At 42.0% G+C, this 19006-nt stretch overlaps 1 protein-coding gene across 1 annotated transcript in view; it reads left to right on the top strand.

Moving 5' to 3' along the window:
• Positions 1-14945, top strand: part of ascc3 (activating signal cointegrator 1 complex subunit 3) — a 180652-nt gene extending 165707 nt beyond the window's left edge. The window contains exons 35-42 of the mRNA XM_029451214.1: positions 404-515; positions 723-857; positions 5115-5339; positions 8673-8824; positions 9424-9574; positions 12287-12493; positions 13479-13654; positions 14018-14945. Of these exons, the coding sequence (XP_029307074.1) occupies positions 404-515; positions 723-857; positions 5115-5339; positions 8673-8824; positions 9424-9574; positions 12287-12493; positions 13479-13654; positions 14018-14141 (1282 nt within the window). The 3' untranslated portion in view covers positions 14142-14945. The remainder of the gene's footprint in view (positions 1-403; positions 516-722; positions 858-5114; positions 5340-8672; positions 8825-9423; positions 9575-12286; positions 12494-13478; positions 13655-14017) is intronic.
• The last annotated feature ends 4061 nt before the right edge of the window (positions 14946-19006 follow it).

Below are 19006 nucleotides of genomic sequence, written 5' to 3' on the forward strand. Positions count from 1 at the left end.
ATGTTTACATGGAACCTGTTTCTTCATATCCTTGTGTACATGTTTCTATCCACTTCTCCAGGTTTCTGTGTGCTGTTTACAGGCAAAACACTTAACCAGGATACTCTGCAGTCTGCATGTCAACACAGTCAGTGCACAGTTATGATTTAAGCAGTGGAATTCACCTCCAGCATGTGTGTGCTTGATATCCAGAATCATCACTCAGCACATCTTGAATATGTCCAACAGTATTTATATCTTCTTAAGCCTGCCTATATAAAGGACAGAGGGGGATACAAGCAACTATGAAGCACATAACACATCACAAGTTCTTCCTTTAACAGGACGAATACACAGAATGACAAACAGGCTCTGTTCTTTTTACACACTATAAGATAAACACCCTATGTCCTGTGTTGTTTAGTTATTACAGCCTCGAAGACGTCAGCCATGAGTCCATTAACAAATACCTGTCCAACCTGGTGGAGAGAAACCTGCGGGACCTGGAGTGCTCTTACTGCTTAGAGATAAAAGAGGTGTGTGTGTGTGTGTGTGTGTGTGTGTGTGTGTGTGTGTGTGTGTGTGTGTGTGTGTGTGTGTGTGTGTGTGTGTGTGTGTGTGTGTGTGTGTGTGTGTGTGTGTGTGTGTGTGTGTGTGTGTGTGTGTGTGTGAAATGACACACATTTGTTTAACATGGGATCCAGTTTTTGTTTATTAAATTGTTGTTTCCATTAATGCTGCAGGATGATCAGACCATTGAGCCACTGACTTATGGTCGCATCTCCTCCTATTACTACTTGAAGCATCAGACCATCCGCACGTTTAAAGAACGACTGAGGGCGGAGCTGCCCATCCATGAGCTGCTCTCCGTCCTGACGGTGAGTTTCACACTGTGAACATACAGCTACTGGTACCACCTACTGTGTTTTCTGATCAAGGCCACAACATTTGTATATGCTCTCTTACACTGCAACCTGTGATTAATACAGATCGGTTGTGTGTGCGCACATTTCTGGTGTTCTGAAGTTAAGGTTTAAATCTTGTGACTATGGCATTTTAATTCACCAGCTACTTGTTAGAAAAAACTATTATCAGCTGTGCACATCGAGCTTGATGCAGAAATCCACAATCATTCTGGCTCTGGAGACCCTGTGTAGACTGTACCAAAAGTGAGCGTGCCACTGTGCCAGGCCAGAGTCTTGATGGAGCCAAGCCACTCCTGCTTAATGTTGTAGTTACTGTCATCTCAAGTTGTTTGTGTTGTTAGAGCTTTAATGAGATCCATTGCTCTCTTGCCATGGTTAAACTGCTGGTAAATAGAGTGGTGCAGGAATGAGATCTAAAACCTGGAAATAAGTTGGCGTTTTAAGTCGATTCTTTTGGTTTGATGCCTGAAATAAGGTCTGTGGTTAACACAAGCTTTTAACATTTTGTTCTACTATATATATATATATATATATAATGTCAGTAAATCGTGAATTTCTGAAGCTTCTACGTGCTATGGCGGTTGCTAACAAGTGGCTAAATGAGACTACTAAACGTCATCACGCCGAAGACGAGTCGACCTTTATCTGAGCGGTGGTGACATGAAGTCATGTGACCCGGGTGTAGTTTTTTTGTAGCCTATCGTTGGCTTACTAGCTTTACTTCCAATTGCAAGTGGTGTTAATATGTAGAGAGTATCCTGCTGGGCAAAATATGTGAGTATCATAGACGTTTGTTAGCCACAACTTATTTTCTGCAAAAATCCAATAGAAAAATCCCATTGCATTTTGGCCTATACATAAAATACATCACACCTGCATCACTCCATATGCTCAATTCTAGATTGAGAAGTTGTCGGCTAGCAGCTAAATCAAGACTTTGTTGTCAGTTCAGTGATAGACGATCTAAGAGACGCATTACAATGAATTCATTTGATCTGCCTTGATTTGTGATAAATACATCCATTTAGGGTGGGACTCTGAATCAACAATGTTCTGTACCTTTGCGCACACAGTCGGGTTGCAAATTGTCTTTGTACTTTTTCTTTCACTTTTGCTCGTGGTGTGGGAAATAACTTCACTTTGTGCTAAGCAAGAGTCAAGCTATTCTATCTCTCACAAACGTTTGTTTCCAATTGTCTGTAAACAGAAAGGTAAACATTAATTGTAAGTGCAAATGAAAAATAAAACCACTTATTTTTAGTACAATACTCTAAATGTAGAATGTGCTGTAAATAAACAAGAATTTAGTGTTAATTGTTTTGTGCCCGTACACACTGCCCATGTGTCTTTGTTCTAGTATCTGGAGGTGTGTACATACAAATGTTGCTGTTTGGAAGACTCGTGACACCAGTACATTTGTAACGTTTTAGTATCAGTCCCTTATTATATTATATATTCTTCTCTTTTTGGCATTTGCAAATATAAGATAAATCAGGGAATGTTCACACACACACACTTTACGCCCTCCTATCAAATTTGCACCTGTGCCTGAGCTTCATTAACTCTCCTCGTTCTGGGGCTTTAGTGTGATATCTTGCCGTCGTCCTTTTGCTGACCTTGTGCATCCCAGCAGCGAGGTCAGTGTTGCTTGTGATTGGTGGGGTCACTGAGGGGATGATGAATGATGATGAATGATGACTTACTCTTTTTATACCACTGCTTCTAATATCTGTGATTATTCTTAGTGCATAACTTGAACACTACTCCAGTTTAAGAAGGTTATGTCATTTGTTGGGAAGATAAATACAAATATTTAAATACAATTTAGTGTAAATTTAGGCCATGTGTCAAAGTCATTTGTGTTGCTTTTGTGGATCTCAGTAGTAGATTTCCTGTAGTATAAATGTAAAGACTGCCTCACACTGAGCCACAGGAAGCTGACTGATTTGTCAAGTTGTGGCCAAAAAGTACATTTTCAGTCACTTCACACTAGAGATTTATTTAGTACTTGTTTGTTTTTGGCTTTTATTATTGTATTATATTGTTGCCATACAGCTGGAAGTCCATTCAGTGGCTTCAGTGGTTAAACCTGACTTCAATAACGATGCTAACATATGGAGGGGAGGCTACTCTGAGAAACTTAACATCACTCTTCTTTGCACACATGTAGTTGGAAGCAGACCAAAGCATGCCATGCGTAGCTGCATCCCTCCCCAACAAGCTGCGATACAATAGGCTAGTCACCCCGCCGCCCTTTACACTCCCCCTCTGTTAGCTACAAAGCACTGGCATGCTCCTCCAGTTCCCCTAATTGCTGCAGTGTGGCCACTAATGAGCAACACCCACACCTCGCTGCACCACCACCTCTCACCCCCTCTCTGAGCACTACGCTACCACTCTGTCTTTGTCTTTTTCTTTCCTGCTGTATTTGTCCAAATGTGTAGAATGCCATCATCACATATACTATTCTTTGAAACATCCATTACCAACCCCTTGCCGCTTCAACTTTGACCTCACGAACTTGCCGTCGTCAATCTAAATTGTCATTTAAGTAACTTAATGTTCGTCACGTCAATTGAAGAAATATGTCAATGTAAAGGTATTTTCACAGGTGGTTGTCGTCTCCTTTCTTGATGTCTTTGTCGAGACACAACATTGGACCAAATCAATTTCTGAAATAATCATAGATGTTGGCTGTGATTCTGGTGGCAGGTAGCAGATTCTCTTTTCGTATCGATGAGGGTGTTTGCCCCGTCAGGCTCTGATCTGGTGATGATGCTGCGTTCCCACATCTCGACAATTACTTTGTTGTGTACAACTGTGAAAATAATATCCAGCTGTAATACAAACCCAACATGCAGTACACCCAAACCTTTACTTTTACAGAGTTGACTGCAAGTCACTGTACGGAATTAAAACAACTGCAACAATAACTATAAAGCAAGAACTCTCTGTCGGTCTGTCCTGCACATATCTGTAAAACCGTCTCTGCAATATACTTCACACTGTACAAGGACGTGCAGTGTCGAATTTAGTGCACTTTTGAAATGACCCCCGCTAAGTGAATTTGTTTCGGACCGCGTTTAACCGCGACTCGGGTGTTTCATGGACGGACTTTTCTCTAACTGGGAAAGTAGTTTTTTCTTAACAATACAAATAACTTTTAACAGTAAAACTATTACTCCTGCATTGACAGTTGTACAAACTACAGACAACACGAGTGGCAGCTCGCATTTTAAGAAATCAACTCGTTTCTCAAAGTCTGTGTCCCCTATTTTTTCAAAAGCACATTATGTTGTATTACATGTAAAAAGATATTGTTATTGCAGTTGTACTGTGGACTGGACCCCCACAATAGTCCTCAGCTGTGAATACCTCCCTCCCTTTTGATTTGCTTAGCTCCACTCTTTCAGTTTCCTCTCTGTAATTAGTGCTTGAAAGTTCTAGTCTCCCTCATTACTTTCTCCCTCCCCCGTCTCTGTGACTGTTGCTTTCATAGGGTGTGAGACCGTTGTCGGTTATGATGTCTGCTTAAAGATCTATAGTCTCTCTCTCCAGCACATCCATATGCAGACACAACGGCACTGAAAGATAAATCATTCTGAGATTATTCCTATTCCTATCCCTCACCCCAGCCCCCACCCCGCTCAGGCCCGTGTTCAGGTCCTATCTTTTGTAACACTGGCTGCAGTCAGTGATGGATGGAGTCCTAACAGTCCAGGACGGGGGAGGCTATGACAAACGCCTCCAGCACAGCCAGTTGATGGGACTACATTAGCCGAAGTTGAACTGAAGTGAATAGGAGCCATGCGTGTCTGCGCATCTCTGTATAACAACCACAAACAAGGAGCAACAGGCAACCTTAGTACAGAGAGGAGATAGATGGACCGTCACTGTTTACTTATTCAGTGATGGGGGTTTCACTGCACCTTTTGTCATTCAATGTTTAGCATTCCCAGAAATGTACTTCAAAGAATTTGAAGAATTCTAAATATCATCCCAACTCCTGGTAGATTACAAGGCTGCTGGATCTTTTTGGTCATCGGGTCTGCTTAAAAGATCCTTTGTGGGGAAGGGGAACAGCCGGTTTGACAAACCAGAAGTGCAGGGAGGTAAATGCAGCTGTTCGAGTACAGATGCCTGGATTAAAAAGGTCTGACCACAACATGCGTTAGATTTTCTGTTTCACTTTTGATCTCTGTCTCGCAGGATGCAGAGGAGTTTTCAGAACTGCCCGTCAGACACAATGAGGACCAGCTGAACAGCCAGCTGGCTCAGCAGCTCCCCCTAAAGGTCAACCCACACTCCTTTGACAGCGCCCACACCAAGACCCACCTGCTGCTGCAGGCCCACTTCAGCCACGCCCAGCTGCCATGCAGCGACTACAACACCGATACCAAGACAGTACTGGACAACACCATCCGAGTTTGTCAGGTAGGATTCCCTGAGCAACTGATGCACAGCTGCAACAAATGACTAATGTTATAACACAACATTCATTCAGCTGACACTTGTATCCAAAGTGACTTACAATAAGTGCTTTCATCCATGTGCATACAACTCATCAACTTCATCGAATATGCTGAACTGATTCAAGTGCTACATTCAAACACAATAAGAGATAGAAGAAAACTAAATATATATGTCTTTTTGTCATGGGCCAAGGTTGAGTCTGAAGATGTGTAACGTTTCTGCTGTCCTGACGTCAATGGGAGTTTGTTGCACCATTGTGGAGCCAGAATAACAAACAGTCCAGACTTTGTGGAGCAGTAGCCAGGCCCAATTCGTATTGAGGGAGTAGCAATCCCATTAGCCGTAGCAGAGCGTGGTGGACAGGATGGGGTGTACCGTTTGACCATGTCCTGGATGTAGGATGGGCCTGACCCGTATAAAGCATGATAGGCAAGTCCCAGTTTCTTGAATCGAATTGGAGCAGCTTCCTCCGCACCATGCACTGATGCAGAAGAGAGGTGTTGTATTAGAGCAGGGGTTCCCAAACCTTCTGTGGCCAAGGCACACCAAAGACCAAGCCAAAATCTCTGCTTTGCGTATTTACGTATTCTCTCCTCTGCTTCGCAAAGGGTGGAGCTCCGCTTCCGAACCCACACACAAACACACACACACACACACACACACACACGAGCGCACACACTTACAGTCAGAGTGGAGGAAAGGTAAGGAGAGAACTAAAAAAATCTGCGCCACGCACGGACCTGAGGGACTCCAGTAGTCAGGCGACAAGGTTCAAACACAGAATCTCTCCAAGTTGCCCTGTAAGTGTGGCACTTGAGGTAGGATGTTAACAGGAAGAGCCTCAGACTGCCAGCTCTTGGAGGGTGGAGAAGAGGATGTGGTGGTTCACCGTGTCAAACACTAAGCTGAGGCCTTGCACTGAACTGATTGGCTCAACATGTCAGAGGAAGTGTAACTGCTGTGATAAGGCATTCTGGGATCACTGCAAGTGAAAATTAGTACCAGTGTGAGTGACTTTTGTTTTCTAACATCCAATGTGGCAAAATACATGTAGGTAGACATTCAGGTAGCAGGCGTCTGACTGTCTCTGGTGAAAATGACAAACGTATATCAATGTCACTGTAACTAACTAACATTATTCCATGAGAAACTTGACTAGAGGCCAAGAAACATCACTATACAACACCATTGTAGAATCGTGGATGTACTGTATGTTTATATAATGAATTTGATTAGACTGTTTAGTTTTAATTCATTTTTGTATTATTATAATTTGTTGGGGCTTTTCCCCTTTATTATTCAGTCCAGCTGAAGACAGACAGGAAAGGGGATAACATGAAGCAAAGGGCTCTGGGTTGGAAACAAACCTGGGCCGCTGTGGTTAGGACTGAGCCTTAGTACATGGGGAGCTACGTTGGCCCGTTTTAATTGTTGAATGCTACTAATGGTATGTGTTAAAGAATATGAATATGGACATAAAAGGTATAACTTAAATAGGATCTTTCGCAAGAATTCCTTCCCAGGTGCTGATAAAAGCAGGAATCACGTAACAGTTGGCTAACCTGGCTTTGACGGAATGCATTGGTCACACATTGATACAAGACTTCTTGTGTTCAGTGATTCAGTTTGGATGTTGTCCACTGTATGTTGAAAACTAAAGGCTTTCAGCAGAATAATAACGCAAGTTTAGAAGCATAATCACTAACTTAATGTTGAGTCATTTAATTATTGCAACATGATGTAAAAAGATTAAAGAGCAATACATAACTAACAGATCTTTTGTAATGTATTGCACATGAAAAGAGAGCACATGTTGGGAAGCGGTGCTGTGCTGTAGATAAAGCAGAGTATAAAGGGGCATGTTAAACATTAGTAGGTGATTTGTAGCTGAACTTGCTGATCCATCCCATAAATAACATCAGACGCTCAGGGGTTAGATCTAACACCCAAGATTCTCTTTGTCTGGCATCCACAAGGGCTCTGTGGTGTTCATATGGAAAGTGGCTGGAGAAGAGGTTTTGAACAACAGAATACTCGTCGGTCAAGTGATTTGACTCTAACTTTATCCATTAAAGATTGTCCATGCAGATTGTTTAGTTTTTAAGAAGTGATGTGCTAGCTGCTGTTTATTTAGTTCCTTGGTGTGTGCTGTTTTAAGTTAGGAGCATGTCTTAACGTCTGTAAGCCATTGTCCACAGCTCAGGATGGCTGTTTGTGTGTGTGCATATGTACATGTGCTTGTGATTTGCCATGCTGTGTATCTGGCAGTGATATTTCATGGTTACTTCTCTGCTGTCCTGCTGCTACCGTTTACTACAATGATTTGGGTCTTCACTTTGTTTATGGTGGTATTATTGAATAAATGTATTCATATTGATGCTTACAGAATACACAACATGTGAATAAAACAGTTCCACAGACTGTCTCTTCATTTCATCCATGACTGTCCGCTCACATCAGTTACACTCTGTCTCGTCCGCACTGCGTATCTAATTGCAACACATGACCCGCATGGAGTCAGATGATTGTCACATTTGGAGAGTGAAAGAACAAAATGTATTGATGAATTAGATCTGAAAAAGATCCAACCCAACCTAAAGCTGCAGAAGGGCCTGGCAGAGCCCGGAAAGTGGGGATGAAAAGCTCCTCTCAGTTGAAACCTTGCTGGGTGACTTAGATGGACATGGCATGAAACTAAGGCTGTCAAATAAATAAATAAAAGTATAAAATGATTAAAAATAACGCATATGATAGTATTTAATGCTTATGTGAATTGATTGATGTACCGATGTAACTGTAAGCTGATATCGATATTGATAAATAACCCCGGCGTGGTATTTGGCTCATAATGTTGCCACAGTGTCAGCTGCAGACTCTGACACACGGCCGTCAGCCTCTGAGAGCAGCGCTCTTCATTTCTAACCCACAACAGAGCAGTGCCACCAGCAGAGAGAATGTACCAAGCATCCCGTCAGGCGTGCATGTAAATACTATGTTAAATAATTCAAAGGTTTGTTGTGGCAAAAGTCTTCTCTTCTCCGGCAAGTGATTGAAAACAAAACAATTTATTGATTTCTAATGCCACCTTTTGATATTTTAAATCAATGCTTGTGCTACGATAATGTAATGTCTTTGAGTTGAAATATCTTCATTTGGGAGCTTTTCTAAGCAAATATTGATATATGCGATTAATTTAGCTTAATTAATCACACAGTTCTTTTAATGGCTTGACAGCCCTACATAAAACGTATGATTCTATTTAAGTTTACACTTGCTTGTGTTTCTTCTCCTCAGGCTATGCTGGATGTAGCTGCCAATGAAGGCTGGCTGGTTTCCGCCATCAGTATCTGCAACCTGGTGCAGATGATCATTCAGGGCCGCTGGCTGCACGACTCCTCATTACTGACGCTGCCACATGTCGAACAACAACACCTCTATCTGTTCAGGTATGCAACATCACTTCACCACAGGTACAGCTATAATACCTGCACTGGGATTCGTAGCGAGCTCTAGTAGATGGCTAATCTGCCGTGTTGTTCTCCCAGCTGTGCTTAGAATCAGTGAACATTACATCTCGTCATGTTCCATTAGAGTCTGAACAGCTTCTTCACATGTCATCTCAAGGACTCCAAGTGTTAAGGCTTTCATCGCTTTAAGGTCTGGCTGCTGTAACAACTAACAGGACTCTGTTGTCTGCACCATTAGTGTGTGTTTGTCTCATTAAAGGTTTCTAACCATCCCCATGAAACTCAGCAAACACCATCATTTACATACTGAAAACCTCGGACACGCTGTCACACATAGAGGACCTAGTGAGTTAATGTTCAATGCCAACTGGGATAGTTTTTCCATGCACACAGCATAAGGAGTTCCAGGCCTGCATTCTACAGTGTCGAGTCATTTTGTGCAAACTCAATAGAAATGGTAAGAGAGGGACGAGAGAGGAAGACTTGCAGTACCTGTGGTGAGAGGAAGCATGGGGTAGGATTTGTTATGATGCTGCTTCATGACCAAGAATCTCTCCCTTCCCTCTCTTACTCCATAGGAAATGTTCCAACAGGAAGGGAAGGAGCAATGTGGGGGGCTTCAACGGGCCAATCGAAGGACTTCCTGAGCTGATTGCTGCCTGCAACGGGAAAGAAAGTGTTTTCGCTGCTATCGTCGGCCAGGAGTTTCAATCAAGTCAGATTGCCCAGGTAAGAGTACACATATAATCACACCAGGAACACATTGGAGATATGAGCGTCCATTCAAATCGGTGAAATATGTAGTTTGGAGAATATCACTACACTACACTACAGTGATAACGGGAAAAACATTTTACAAAAATGTTTTTCAGAATGGACCCATTCCCGCATTTAGTGCATGCAGATCACTCACACACTCGCACACACCGTCATCAGTGAGGTGCCATGAGCAGTCTTACCGCTGTGCTCCCAGATACCTCCAGGATCACCCATTGCAGCTCCGTTGATCGGGTTTACAGTTCCAATTTAAGTGCTAATTGCAGCAGTAATGAGAGTGTCCGGGCATGATGGCAGGCCCTGTGGCTTCACCCAATCAGTGTCCCCGCTTTCCTCCTTCCCCACCTTTACTCCTCCACAGCCCCTAGCCCCCCACAGTGTGGCGGCCTCTCTAATTAAATAATTAGATGTGCAGCAGCGTTCCTGTCTCACTAACCCAGGGAGAGTAATCCTCACATAAATAGCTTTTGCCGGGTGAATCAGAGAGGCTTTTCTCCTCCCAGCCCTCAATACAATACCACACACACACACACACACACACACACACACACACACACACACACACACACACACGCACACACACGCATTCTCTTCCACCAGTGGTTTTTAAAATCTTTTTTATGTCTTTTGTCTACCTCATGGTGGTGCTTTTGGGTGGAGCCAAATGTTAAATTCTCCATAAAAATACTTAAGAGGCACCTGAGACCACCACGGAACGGCGTCTGTTAGAATGAATCAAGATTGTATCAAACGGCAGACGTACTTGTACAGCTGATCCGTCCATCTCACACAGACTCTGCTTTTCTTTTCTCAGTATGTTGTTCTTCTTTTCTGAGCACCACTTCATTTCATATACAATAGTTTAAAGGAACAGGAAGATGTCTCGTTTCTACAGTTTTGAGTTATTCATGTGCCGAGTGCTATTATTAAATATTATACAAATAATAGATGAGCTGGTGGAGCAGCGAAGCCACTACTATCCATAAACTGTCATGTTCATCTTTCCACTATTCCAACATTCATCAACTGCGGTTTGGTCCAAACCCTTAATGCACCTAGTAAGATGTTTCTTTAGAGGCAGACAACATAATTATCTAAATGAAAAGTCAAAAGTCGGGCAAATAATATACAACCAGCGATGTACTCAGTTGTGTGTGTTTAGTCCCGTTAGCTCTAAACACGCCGTCCAAACTGTTAGTGAGCCGTGATGTTGCATCACCTGCGTCTGGGCCAAAAAGGCGGATTTGAACACACTGCAAAAACCAACTAGCGCTTACGTTCTGCGCTTGCGTGATATGAAAAACCTCTCCCTACCAGCAGGTACAGAGAGTAGCATTCAAAAAGTGAAATATGACTGGAATGATCAGATGAACAATGGAAAGCGACTCTGTGTGTGTTTGCCCTCTTGACTTTAGCTTTTTCTTTTGTCCTCCCTCTGTTTCTCTTCTGGTGCTGAACAGCCAATCAGAGTGATTTATTTCACCGACGGTGTTCGATGGACTCACACACTCAATCCAAAGTTGGGGGGCGCTGCAGCAGAAGGCTCAGTCGCCTCCCGTTTGCAGCGTGGTGGCTGGAGAATGCGTAGGCTACTTGAGAGAGGTGGACGAGAGAGAGACTGAGTCTGAATGATTTCACAAAGGTCACGGGGTGCAGAGCCGCCCACACTTTTGTAGGTCAGCGTTAGGATTTTCTGCTCAATGCGGGAGTGAACGTTGGAATTGTGTTTGTTCATGTGGGGAAGTGCGTGTGAGAGTACAGGCTTCACAGTTTTCACATATTGAAGTTCACTAGTGCTATATGACCCAGAGCATGACAGTAATGTGACGGTGTGTACCTATCTTTCGGCAACAGGTGGCGACAAGTAAGGTCTTATTTTTTGTATTGTATCCCCACATCTGAGTATCTCCACCAACGGCTTGAGAACTACTTTCTCAGCTTGTAAGCCAATCAGAGCAGACTGGGGGGGGGGGGGGGGGGGGGGCGCTTAAAGAGACAACTGAGAGAAAATTGAGCGTTTACGACAGTTAAAATGATTCAAATATTTATTAAATAACTGTACAATGAAGTACTGAACTCATCTCGCTGACTGTATGGGTTGTAGCTGCTGCGGTGTTTGTGTGGGTGAGCAAAACTCACGTATGCTTTGCTGGAAAAGTTTCAATACTACTTGGGACTGGGTTTCTTCTGTCGATACCGTAAAGGTATGGAGCATCAATGCTCATCCCTACCTGTATATGACTTCCTGTTTACACCTCCTGGTACACTTGTAATAAGGCAGTGTGAACATGAAATTGACCAGAACTAAATGTCCATCTCAAGAAGCTTATTGGATGATAAATACACAGTCCTGGCTGTAATACTTGAGTTGTGAACAGTTCTGTAACATCTTGCACCATCACCTCTGATCAAGTGGTGCAACATTTGAGGTTGTTCTGTGGGTGTTGAACAGTAATAGATTGTATATGAATGCCAATCTTTACATTACAATAAGTGCAAACAATCATGAGGAGACAACTCCGAACAGCAAGAATCTTACAAGTGCTTTATCTTCAAACAGGGGAAATCCTTTAAGTGCAGAACACTAGCTTCACATAAGCCAAACAAAAGTGCAACATACAGAAACTATAGAATATTGTCACCATCTTCCTTCTCTCTCGTCAGGCATGGTCCTTCCTGAGTCATCTCCCAGTGCTGGAGGTTGAGATGAGTGTGAAGGGCTGGTGGAAGGAGAGCCAGGAGCAGACGGAGCGTCGCCTGCCAGCAGCAAGATCTAACCTGAAGGAGGAGAGCAGCTGGCTGGATGTCCACGCAGACCAGGAGTACGTCCTGCAGGTGTCACTGAGACGCATCAACCTGGGCCAGCAGAGGGTCAGTACGCCCGATACCAATACTCTACTTTGTCCAAATGAGAAGGCATGAAACACAGAATAGTGCAGAAGTTAAAATATATAATAAAAATTATATAAAATAATAAAATATAAGGATGCTTTTAGTGCAAGGTTGAGTGCCTTAAGATTGAGCTATTTGAGACCACCATATTTATAATCCGCATACAAGTCGAGCTCTTTTAATCTTGTCAGGTTTACTGCTCCATAAACAAATCTATATATTTAGTTTTATTTATTTAATGTTTTATATTTTCCAAACAACTCTCATCCTGTTGTCATGAGAATATAGATGATCTGAGGTATTACTAAAGCTCCTACTTATCCCCGTAACGTTTCCATATTTTCTATTGCTATAATAACTGTATGTGCAGAAAGACGACGTCATTGTTTTGTTCAGTTCAATGATAAAAGTAATCATATGTTCATTTATTACTTCACAATGTGCCACCAAATGAACGAATGGAATCACTGTCATTCTTTGACTAGTTCTTCAAACAGCATTCTTTGTTCAGGTTGCATGTTGGCTGCACATGGTGGATTCTTAGAGGGATACTCCAGTGATTTAGTATTGTGCTTGCAAAAAGTTGGGGGACTAGTTTATGAACATTTCTCCACCACTTTGAAAGTGCAGTTTGGTGCTGCGGTACAGACTCTTGTAGGAACAGCTGTATGCGTAAGACATTTAACTGCACAGCATTTAAACTAACAGCCCAAAGACTCAGAAGTACTCTCTTTGTTTTAATTACTTTGCATATGAGATGGATTTGTAAAGCGTGCACCCAGTTATAAATCAGATGGTTGTATTAGTTGTGTTTTGCGCAGCATAATACAGTTTCTCTTATTGTTTTGTCCAGAAATCACATTAAAGCAACTCAGCTGAGATGTCATAGTAAAATCAAGTTGATATGCTGAGTATGTAAGCCTCTGCAGCACGGGGCTAATGTACAGTGTGTCTGTTATTTCAGAGGAAGCAGGACAGTAAGGCTCAGGCTTCCAGGTTCCCCAAGCTAAAGGATGAAGGCTGGTTCCTCATCATGGGAGAGGTGGATCGCAAGGAGCTGCTGGCGGTCAAACGAGTCGGATACGTGCGCCACCGCTCAGCTGTGTCGGTGGCCTTCTACACACCAGAGAAGACTGGAAAGTAAGCAGCCGTACAAAAAGGAAGATAAACACAAGCTTTCCCCAAACACTACATATACAGCGACTGAAAGGAAACTCTCAGTATGTCAGTTTCAGCTCAGGCAAGTTGAGCAGCTTCATTAGCTCCACAAACACTCTGGAGTAGGAACATAGTGCTCACAGCTCTATAGTCTCATTTATTTAACAGATTAAGACGAGGCTGCAGGTTGTGACATGGCCTCACTGTTTCATCTAAATCTAAAATGTCATATAAAGTTTTGCACAGAACTAAACAGGAACTGCAGATTACTGCATATAGCAGCAACAAGCCCTGTGTATCCATGCTGATGTTCTAACTGCTGACTCATGTCCCCTCTGGTTTCAGGTGTATCTACACTCTGTACCTGATGAGTGACAGCTATCTGGGTCTGGACCAGCAGTACGAGATCCACCTGAATGTAACACCTGCCAGCATCAGTGCTCAGGTGAACACAGAGGTGACTCAGTGAGTTCAAGGATCCTCATACTGTTGTAAGTGTCACTGATGTGTGATGATCGAGGCGTTCCACTGATTTAGAATCAGCTTCTCTCCTCTGCTTCAGTCATTTCTAACATGGCAGGTGACCTTCACCACTTACTTAAAACTTCTCTTGACTGCATTGCATTGTGGTCAATGGAAGCTACTGTTGGGCAGTCTAGAAAAATGTGGGAAAGGGAAACTTTTTAGTTTACTTAAATATATTTTATGTTTCCAGTTTATTGATTTAACTTAATTTAACAGTGAATTATTATCAGGAACTTTCAAGTGTGTTGCACTTCTGGCCACACCTCAATCAGTGATGTCACAGCAGCTCCTCCTCTGACAAGCGATGGACAATAATCGTGTCCCATTTCTGAAGATTTCTCCTTCAAAGACAGTTTTTCTAGAGCCCCTACGTTAGAACAGGCCTGTCCCATTCCACACAAGGTCGTGAAATAAAGCTTTTCTTTGCCAAAGGACCACAGGCGTCAGTATGTGTTGCAGGGGCGAGGCCTCGCTGTGTCAAACAGTTCCTCTAATGCACTGCAGTGGACTTTAGTGCAGGTGTGTGAAACATGCTTCTCACTACAGAGGCTTCACTCTAGATCACCAAACTGTCACATCTGTTTTGTCAAATCTCCTCCTCAGAAGTGCACCTCGCTCAAAACATGTGATCACACACTTGGGTAGAAATGGTTGAAGTTTTGAAGTGTGTATCAGTGACTTTGTCTGCTGCTGGTTTTCCTTTGAATGTGAAGATGAGCTTCTAAATAAAAGCATCATTTCACTTGCAGATCAGATTCTTCTTGTGATTTCACGCCTCAGTTGTTTTCATGTTTCCAGGTTGTCCGTCCCATTCTCGTGAACGTTATACCTCAGGAACGCCTGAGGGGAATTCCTTCAAATTTTGCACAAATTTCCACTTGGACTCAAGGAAGAACTAATTAGATGTTGGAGGTCAAAGGTCAAGGTCACTGTGACCTCACAAAACACGTTTTTGACCATAACTCAAGAATTCATGTCAATTATGCCAATATTTCATACAAATGTTTAATAGGATAACATGATGAAGTGATGACATTTTATATTTAATAGGTCAAAGGTCAACTTCAGTGTTCTGCAAAAACAATTTCTGGCCATTACTGAACTGAGGAACAGAAGGGAAGATAATGTTATTTCACGTTTGGTCGGACATTGAACTGCTGACTCATCTTGGGATGTTGAAACTGCTTATTATTTACATCTTCTGTGCTGCTGTGTTGAAGATGTGCGTTTTAAAATGTCTAGCTTCTTCGCAGCAACTTCATATGTGAAGCATTGTGTACCGCCATGGCTGCAACTTTGTGTTCCATTAGAATCAGCTTCATTGGTCAAGCATGTGAACACATACAAGGAACGAGTTTCTTTAATTCTACACACTAATAGACATACAGTAGAAAAGAACATCAAAACTAAACAACTCAAATAACAAAGTCAAATAAATGTTATTCAGATATTTCTTCATCACAAATCACAGAATTGCCTCAAGGGGCTTTACAATATGTGCATCAGAAGAGACTCCTCTATCCTGAGAGCCTCGACTCAGATGAGGAACATCTCTGCTTCTCCAAACTGGCCGCCATCCACTGTAGTAATTCACTGACTATGGATAAGTACCTCCTACAACCCCTCTTCAGAACACCAGAACTACCCCTTTAACAGTGTGTGGGGACTGCTGACCTCCAGGCCTTGATGCTACCACCCCAGGAGAGCACTGGCTGCTGCAGACTGCTACAGGATCGGAGCCTGTCACAGACCAGGCCGCTCTTTCATTCATTTAGACCCCAAGCTACTTGTATGAGTCCACCCTCTTTACTTCCTCTCCGACAGAACTCACTGGACTCTTCCTGGAAATTGGAAATTACTGGAATTGTTTCACTGGAGTCATACATGTCAATATAGTAATTCCATTCTGCCCAACAATACTCTTAATAAATGTTTTTAAATTCCTTCATGTCTTCCCCTACATATGTTATATAACTGGACATGAATGTAACCTGCAACTTGACCGGATGCTGGAGACATACAACCACAAGGCGGCAATTCTACTTGTCCATACTTCTGTAGAGCAGTAAGGTTCAACAGCGACCAACCAGCCAGAATGGCACTGACCACATTTGAAGTCAATCGGATTAAAACTGGAGGAGGAGTTAAAGTACAGCGCCCTCAAATGTAATTAAAAAAACACTATAAATTCAAAATGGCAAAAAAACGTCCTTACATATACGTACCAACTTGCATACATGTTGGTGAAACACGGCAGGGCCTGCGTCTACGTGGCGCTGTTGAGTCTGAATGGGTTGGAACTTTCATTTGGTGTTGTGACGTGCAGGTGAAACCAGTGATGCCAAAGAATAAGTAATCATCTAAAACCTGGAATAATTGATTTTCTGCCCATAGAACCAGCTGTGAACACAACACCAACTTTTAAGCTGACATGGGGAACTTGTTAGCAAAAAGCTGCTCATTTCACGCATCCAACAGTGACATTAACATTCATCTGGAACCTGAAAGTGTTTGAGTGATGAACTCCAATGTTCACTCTCTTTTTGGTCCGGACCAACTGAGACAAAGGCAGTTGCCAGTGTGTGCAAAAAATGGACGCAGTGTTTTTATTTTTTTGTACCAATTCAGTACAATTTCTAGTAGGAATATTGATGTTGCATTCCTCAAAACAATATAAACAGATTCAAAACATGTAGGCCTATTAAAATATAGTTGAAATCAACAGGGATTTGAACAATAAAAATGTATTTACGTACAAAACATTCAAATAATATTCTCTCAAAGCCACCAGAATCAATTTACAGAAACATTTGAACTTGCTGATCTTTGTAAAACATCTCATTTAAACACAAAAGAAACTAAATAAATAAAACTCATCAAGACCATTTTGATTATTCTTTCCACTGTTCCAACAATCAGCAACTCTGGTTTGGTTAGAAACAAACCGTTAATGCACCGACTTAGATGTGAAAGTGTGCCGGCTCTACGCGCTGTTGTTGGCCTCTTTGTGCTGCTGTTGGCCTGCTGACTGAGTCGGTGGTTTAGTGTCGGGAAAGTCGGAACAAACCTTTAACTTAGGCCGTGTAGATCTAACCCAGTGAACACGCAGCCGCTGGATGGCACATTTCTCGCCTCACATTCTTCCAGAAATACATTTTGGCGGACTGCTGATGTGAAATAACTGAAGGAGTCATACCATATTTTAATTTGTTCCAAATCGGGGGACAGGAAATTGATTGTGCGCTTAGGATTGTGGGTGTTTTTGGAGCGTGGAGGATACACACAGGCATCTCTTAAAGCTCTCTGAACAAAGGTCTCGGTCCTCTGTAGAATCTGGAACACTGGAACAGTCCTTTGGTGGGATTCGATGACATAGCATCTTTGACATTCAGACGTCTAAGGATCCTTCCGTGACTTTGAGAAGAACCAGTCGGCCTCATGCAGCAACATTCTCTCAAATTTCTCTTAATTTTTTGTTAAGAAAAAAAATAAGAGACATCAACTCCAGATGCACCAAATGTTCTTAACCATCCACATCTGCTCTTCCCCAGCTGTGCTGAGCGATGAATCACTTGATCATAAATTAGAAGGGGGGGGCAGATTATTAACTATTAGCATAGGCCTCGCCCCTAAACCCTATATAAGGGAAGGTGTTGTGCCGAGTGCAGACAGGAAGTGGAGAGAAGCCACCAAAATCAGTCTGTAAGAAGAAGAAGTTCAGCAGTAGAGATTAAAGTAAAGTAGTATTTAGAATTGAAAAATATATGTACTTGTATTTTACTTGAGTATTTCCATTTTCTGTAGCTTTATACTTTTACTCCTACATCTCATTGGACTTTTTCTGCACTAAATGTATTTGATAACTTCTGCTAGTTACTAGTAGTTACTTTACAGATTCAGATTATTTATACAAAAATATTCTCAACAAATAAAATATGTAGTATGTTATAGATGAAGCTGCACAGCAGTATATGAAGTCATTAAAATGGTGTTATAGGAACTCCAAAAGCTTTTAGAGCAGTATGTAAACAAGCTGAACAAAAGGGTTTTACAGTCTTAACCGAGATCATTGGACCAACAGTGTTTCTTTAATAACCATTATAATGACTTTATAATATATAATCATCTAAATTTGATTATTTGATTTTTTTTAAATGTATGTTTCCTTGCGTTGGACAAAAGTTTAGTGGACTGTGAAAATTAGATTTTATTTTCCTTATCATGCTAAGACTGCTCTTGAGCATTTGTAAGATAAAAATAAGAGAATATGAGTTTGTATATGGCTTCTTGCACGAGGCCCATTGTCTTGTTATAGTAGGAAAAGCACAGGTGTCACTAATAACATTATGCTGCCTTTGTTCTCTTCAAGTGTCTCAGTGAGCCAGCATGCACAATACTTGGACCCTGAAACTGGAGCTAACTGGAATTTAGCATCATTAATTTCATTACTTACACCATGTGCTTTAACTGCGGTGCCATGTCAACATGTCTTCTGTGAAAAAGGTGTGTTGGCACTGGACATTGTCCATACTTTTGTAGAGCAGTAAGGTTCAACAGGGTCGGATTTCAAACACATGGCTACCATGATGTCATTGGTATCATTAATGGTCGGCTGCTCAATATGGACAAATTATTGGATATAGGGCTGTGAACCATGATGAGCTAACATCCCCTGTTATAATGCACATCCAGAAATGGCTTGAGAAAATGAGAATGAAATGTTAATGACTCGGCCGCTACAATTCTGTGATACAGTATCAATTCTATCATATTATCCCTTCTTGGATAAACTCAATGCAGGATATGTAT

The sequence above is a fragment of the Cottoperca gobio genome, chromosome 16 (assembly GCF_900634415.1).
Source record: "Cottoperca gobio chromosome 16, fCotGob3.1, whole genome shotgun sequence".
NCBI classification, from domain to species: Eukaryota; Metazoa; Chordata; class Actinopteri; order Perciformes; family Bovichtidae; genus Cottoperca; species Cottoperca gobio.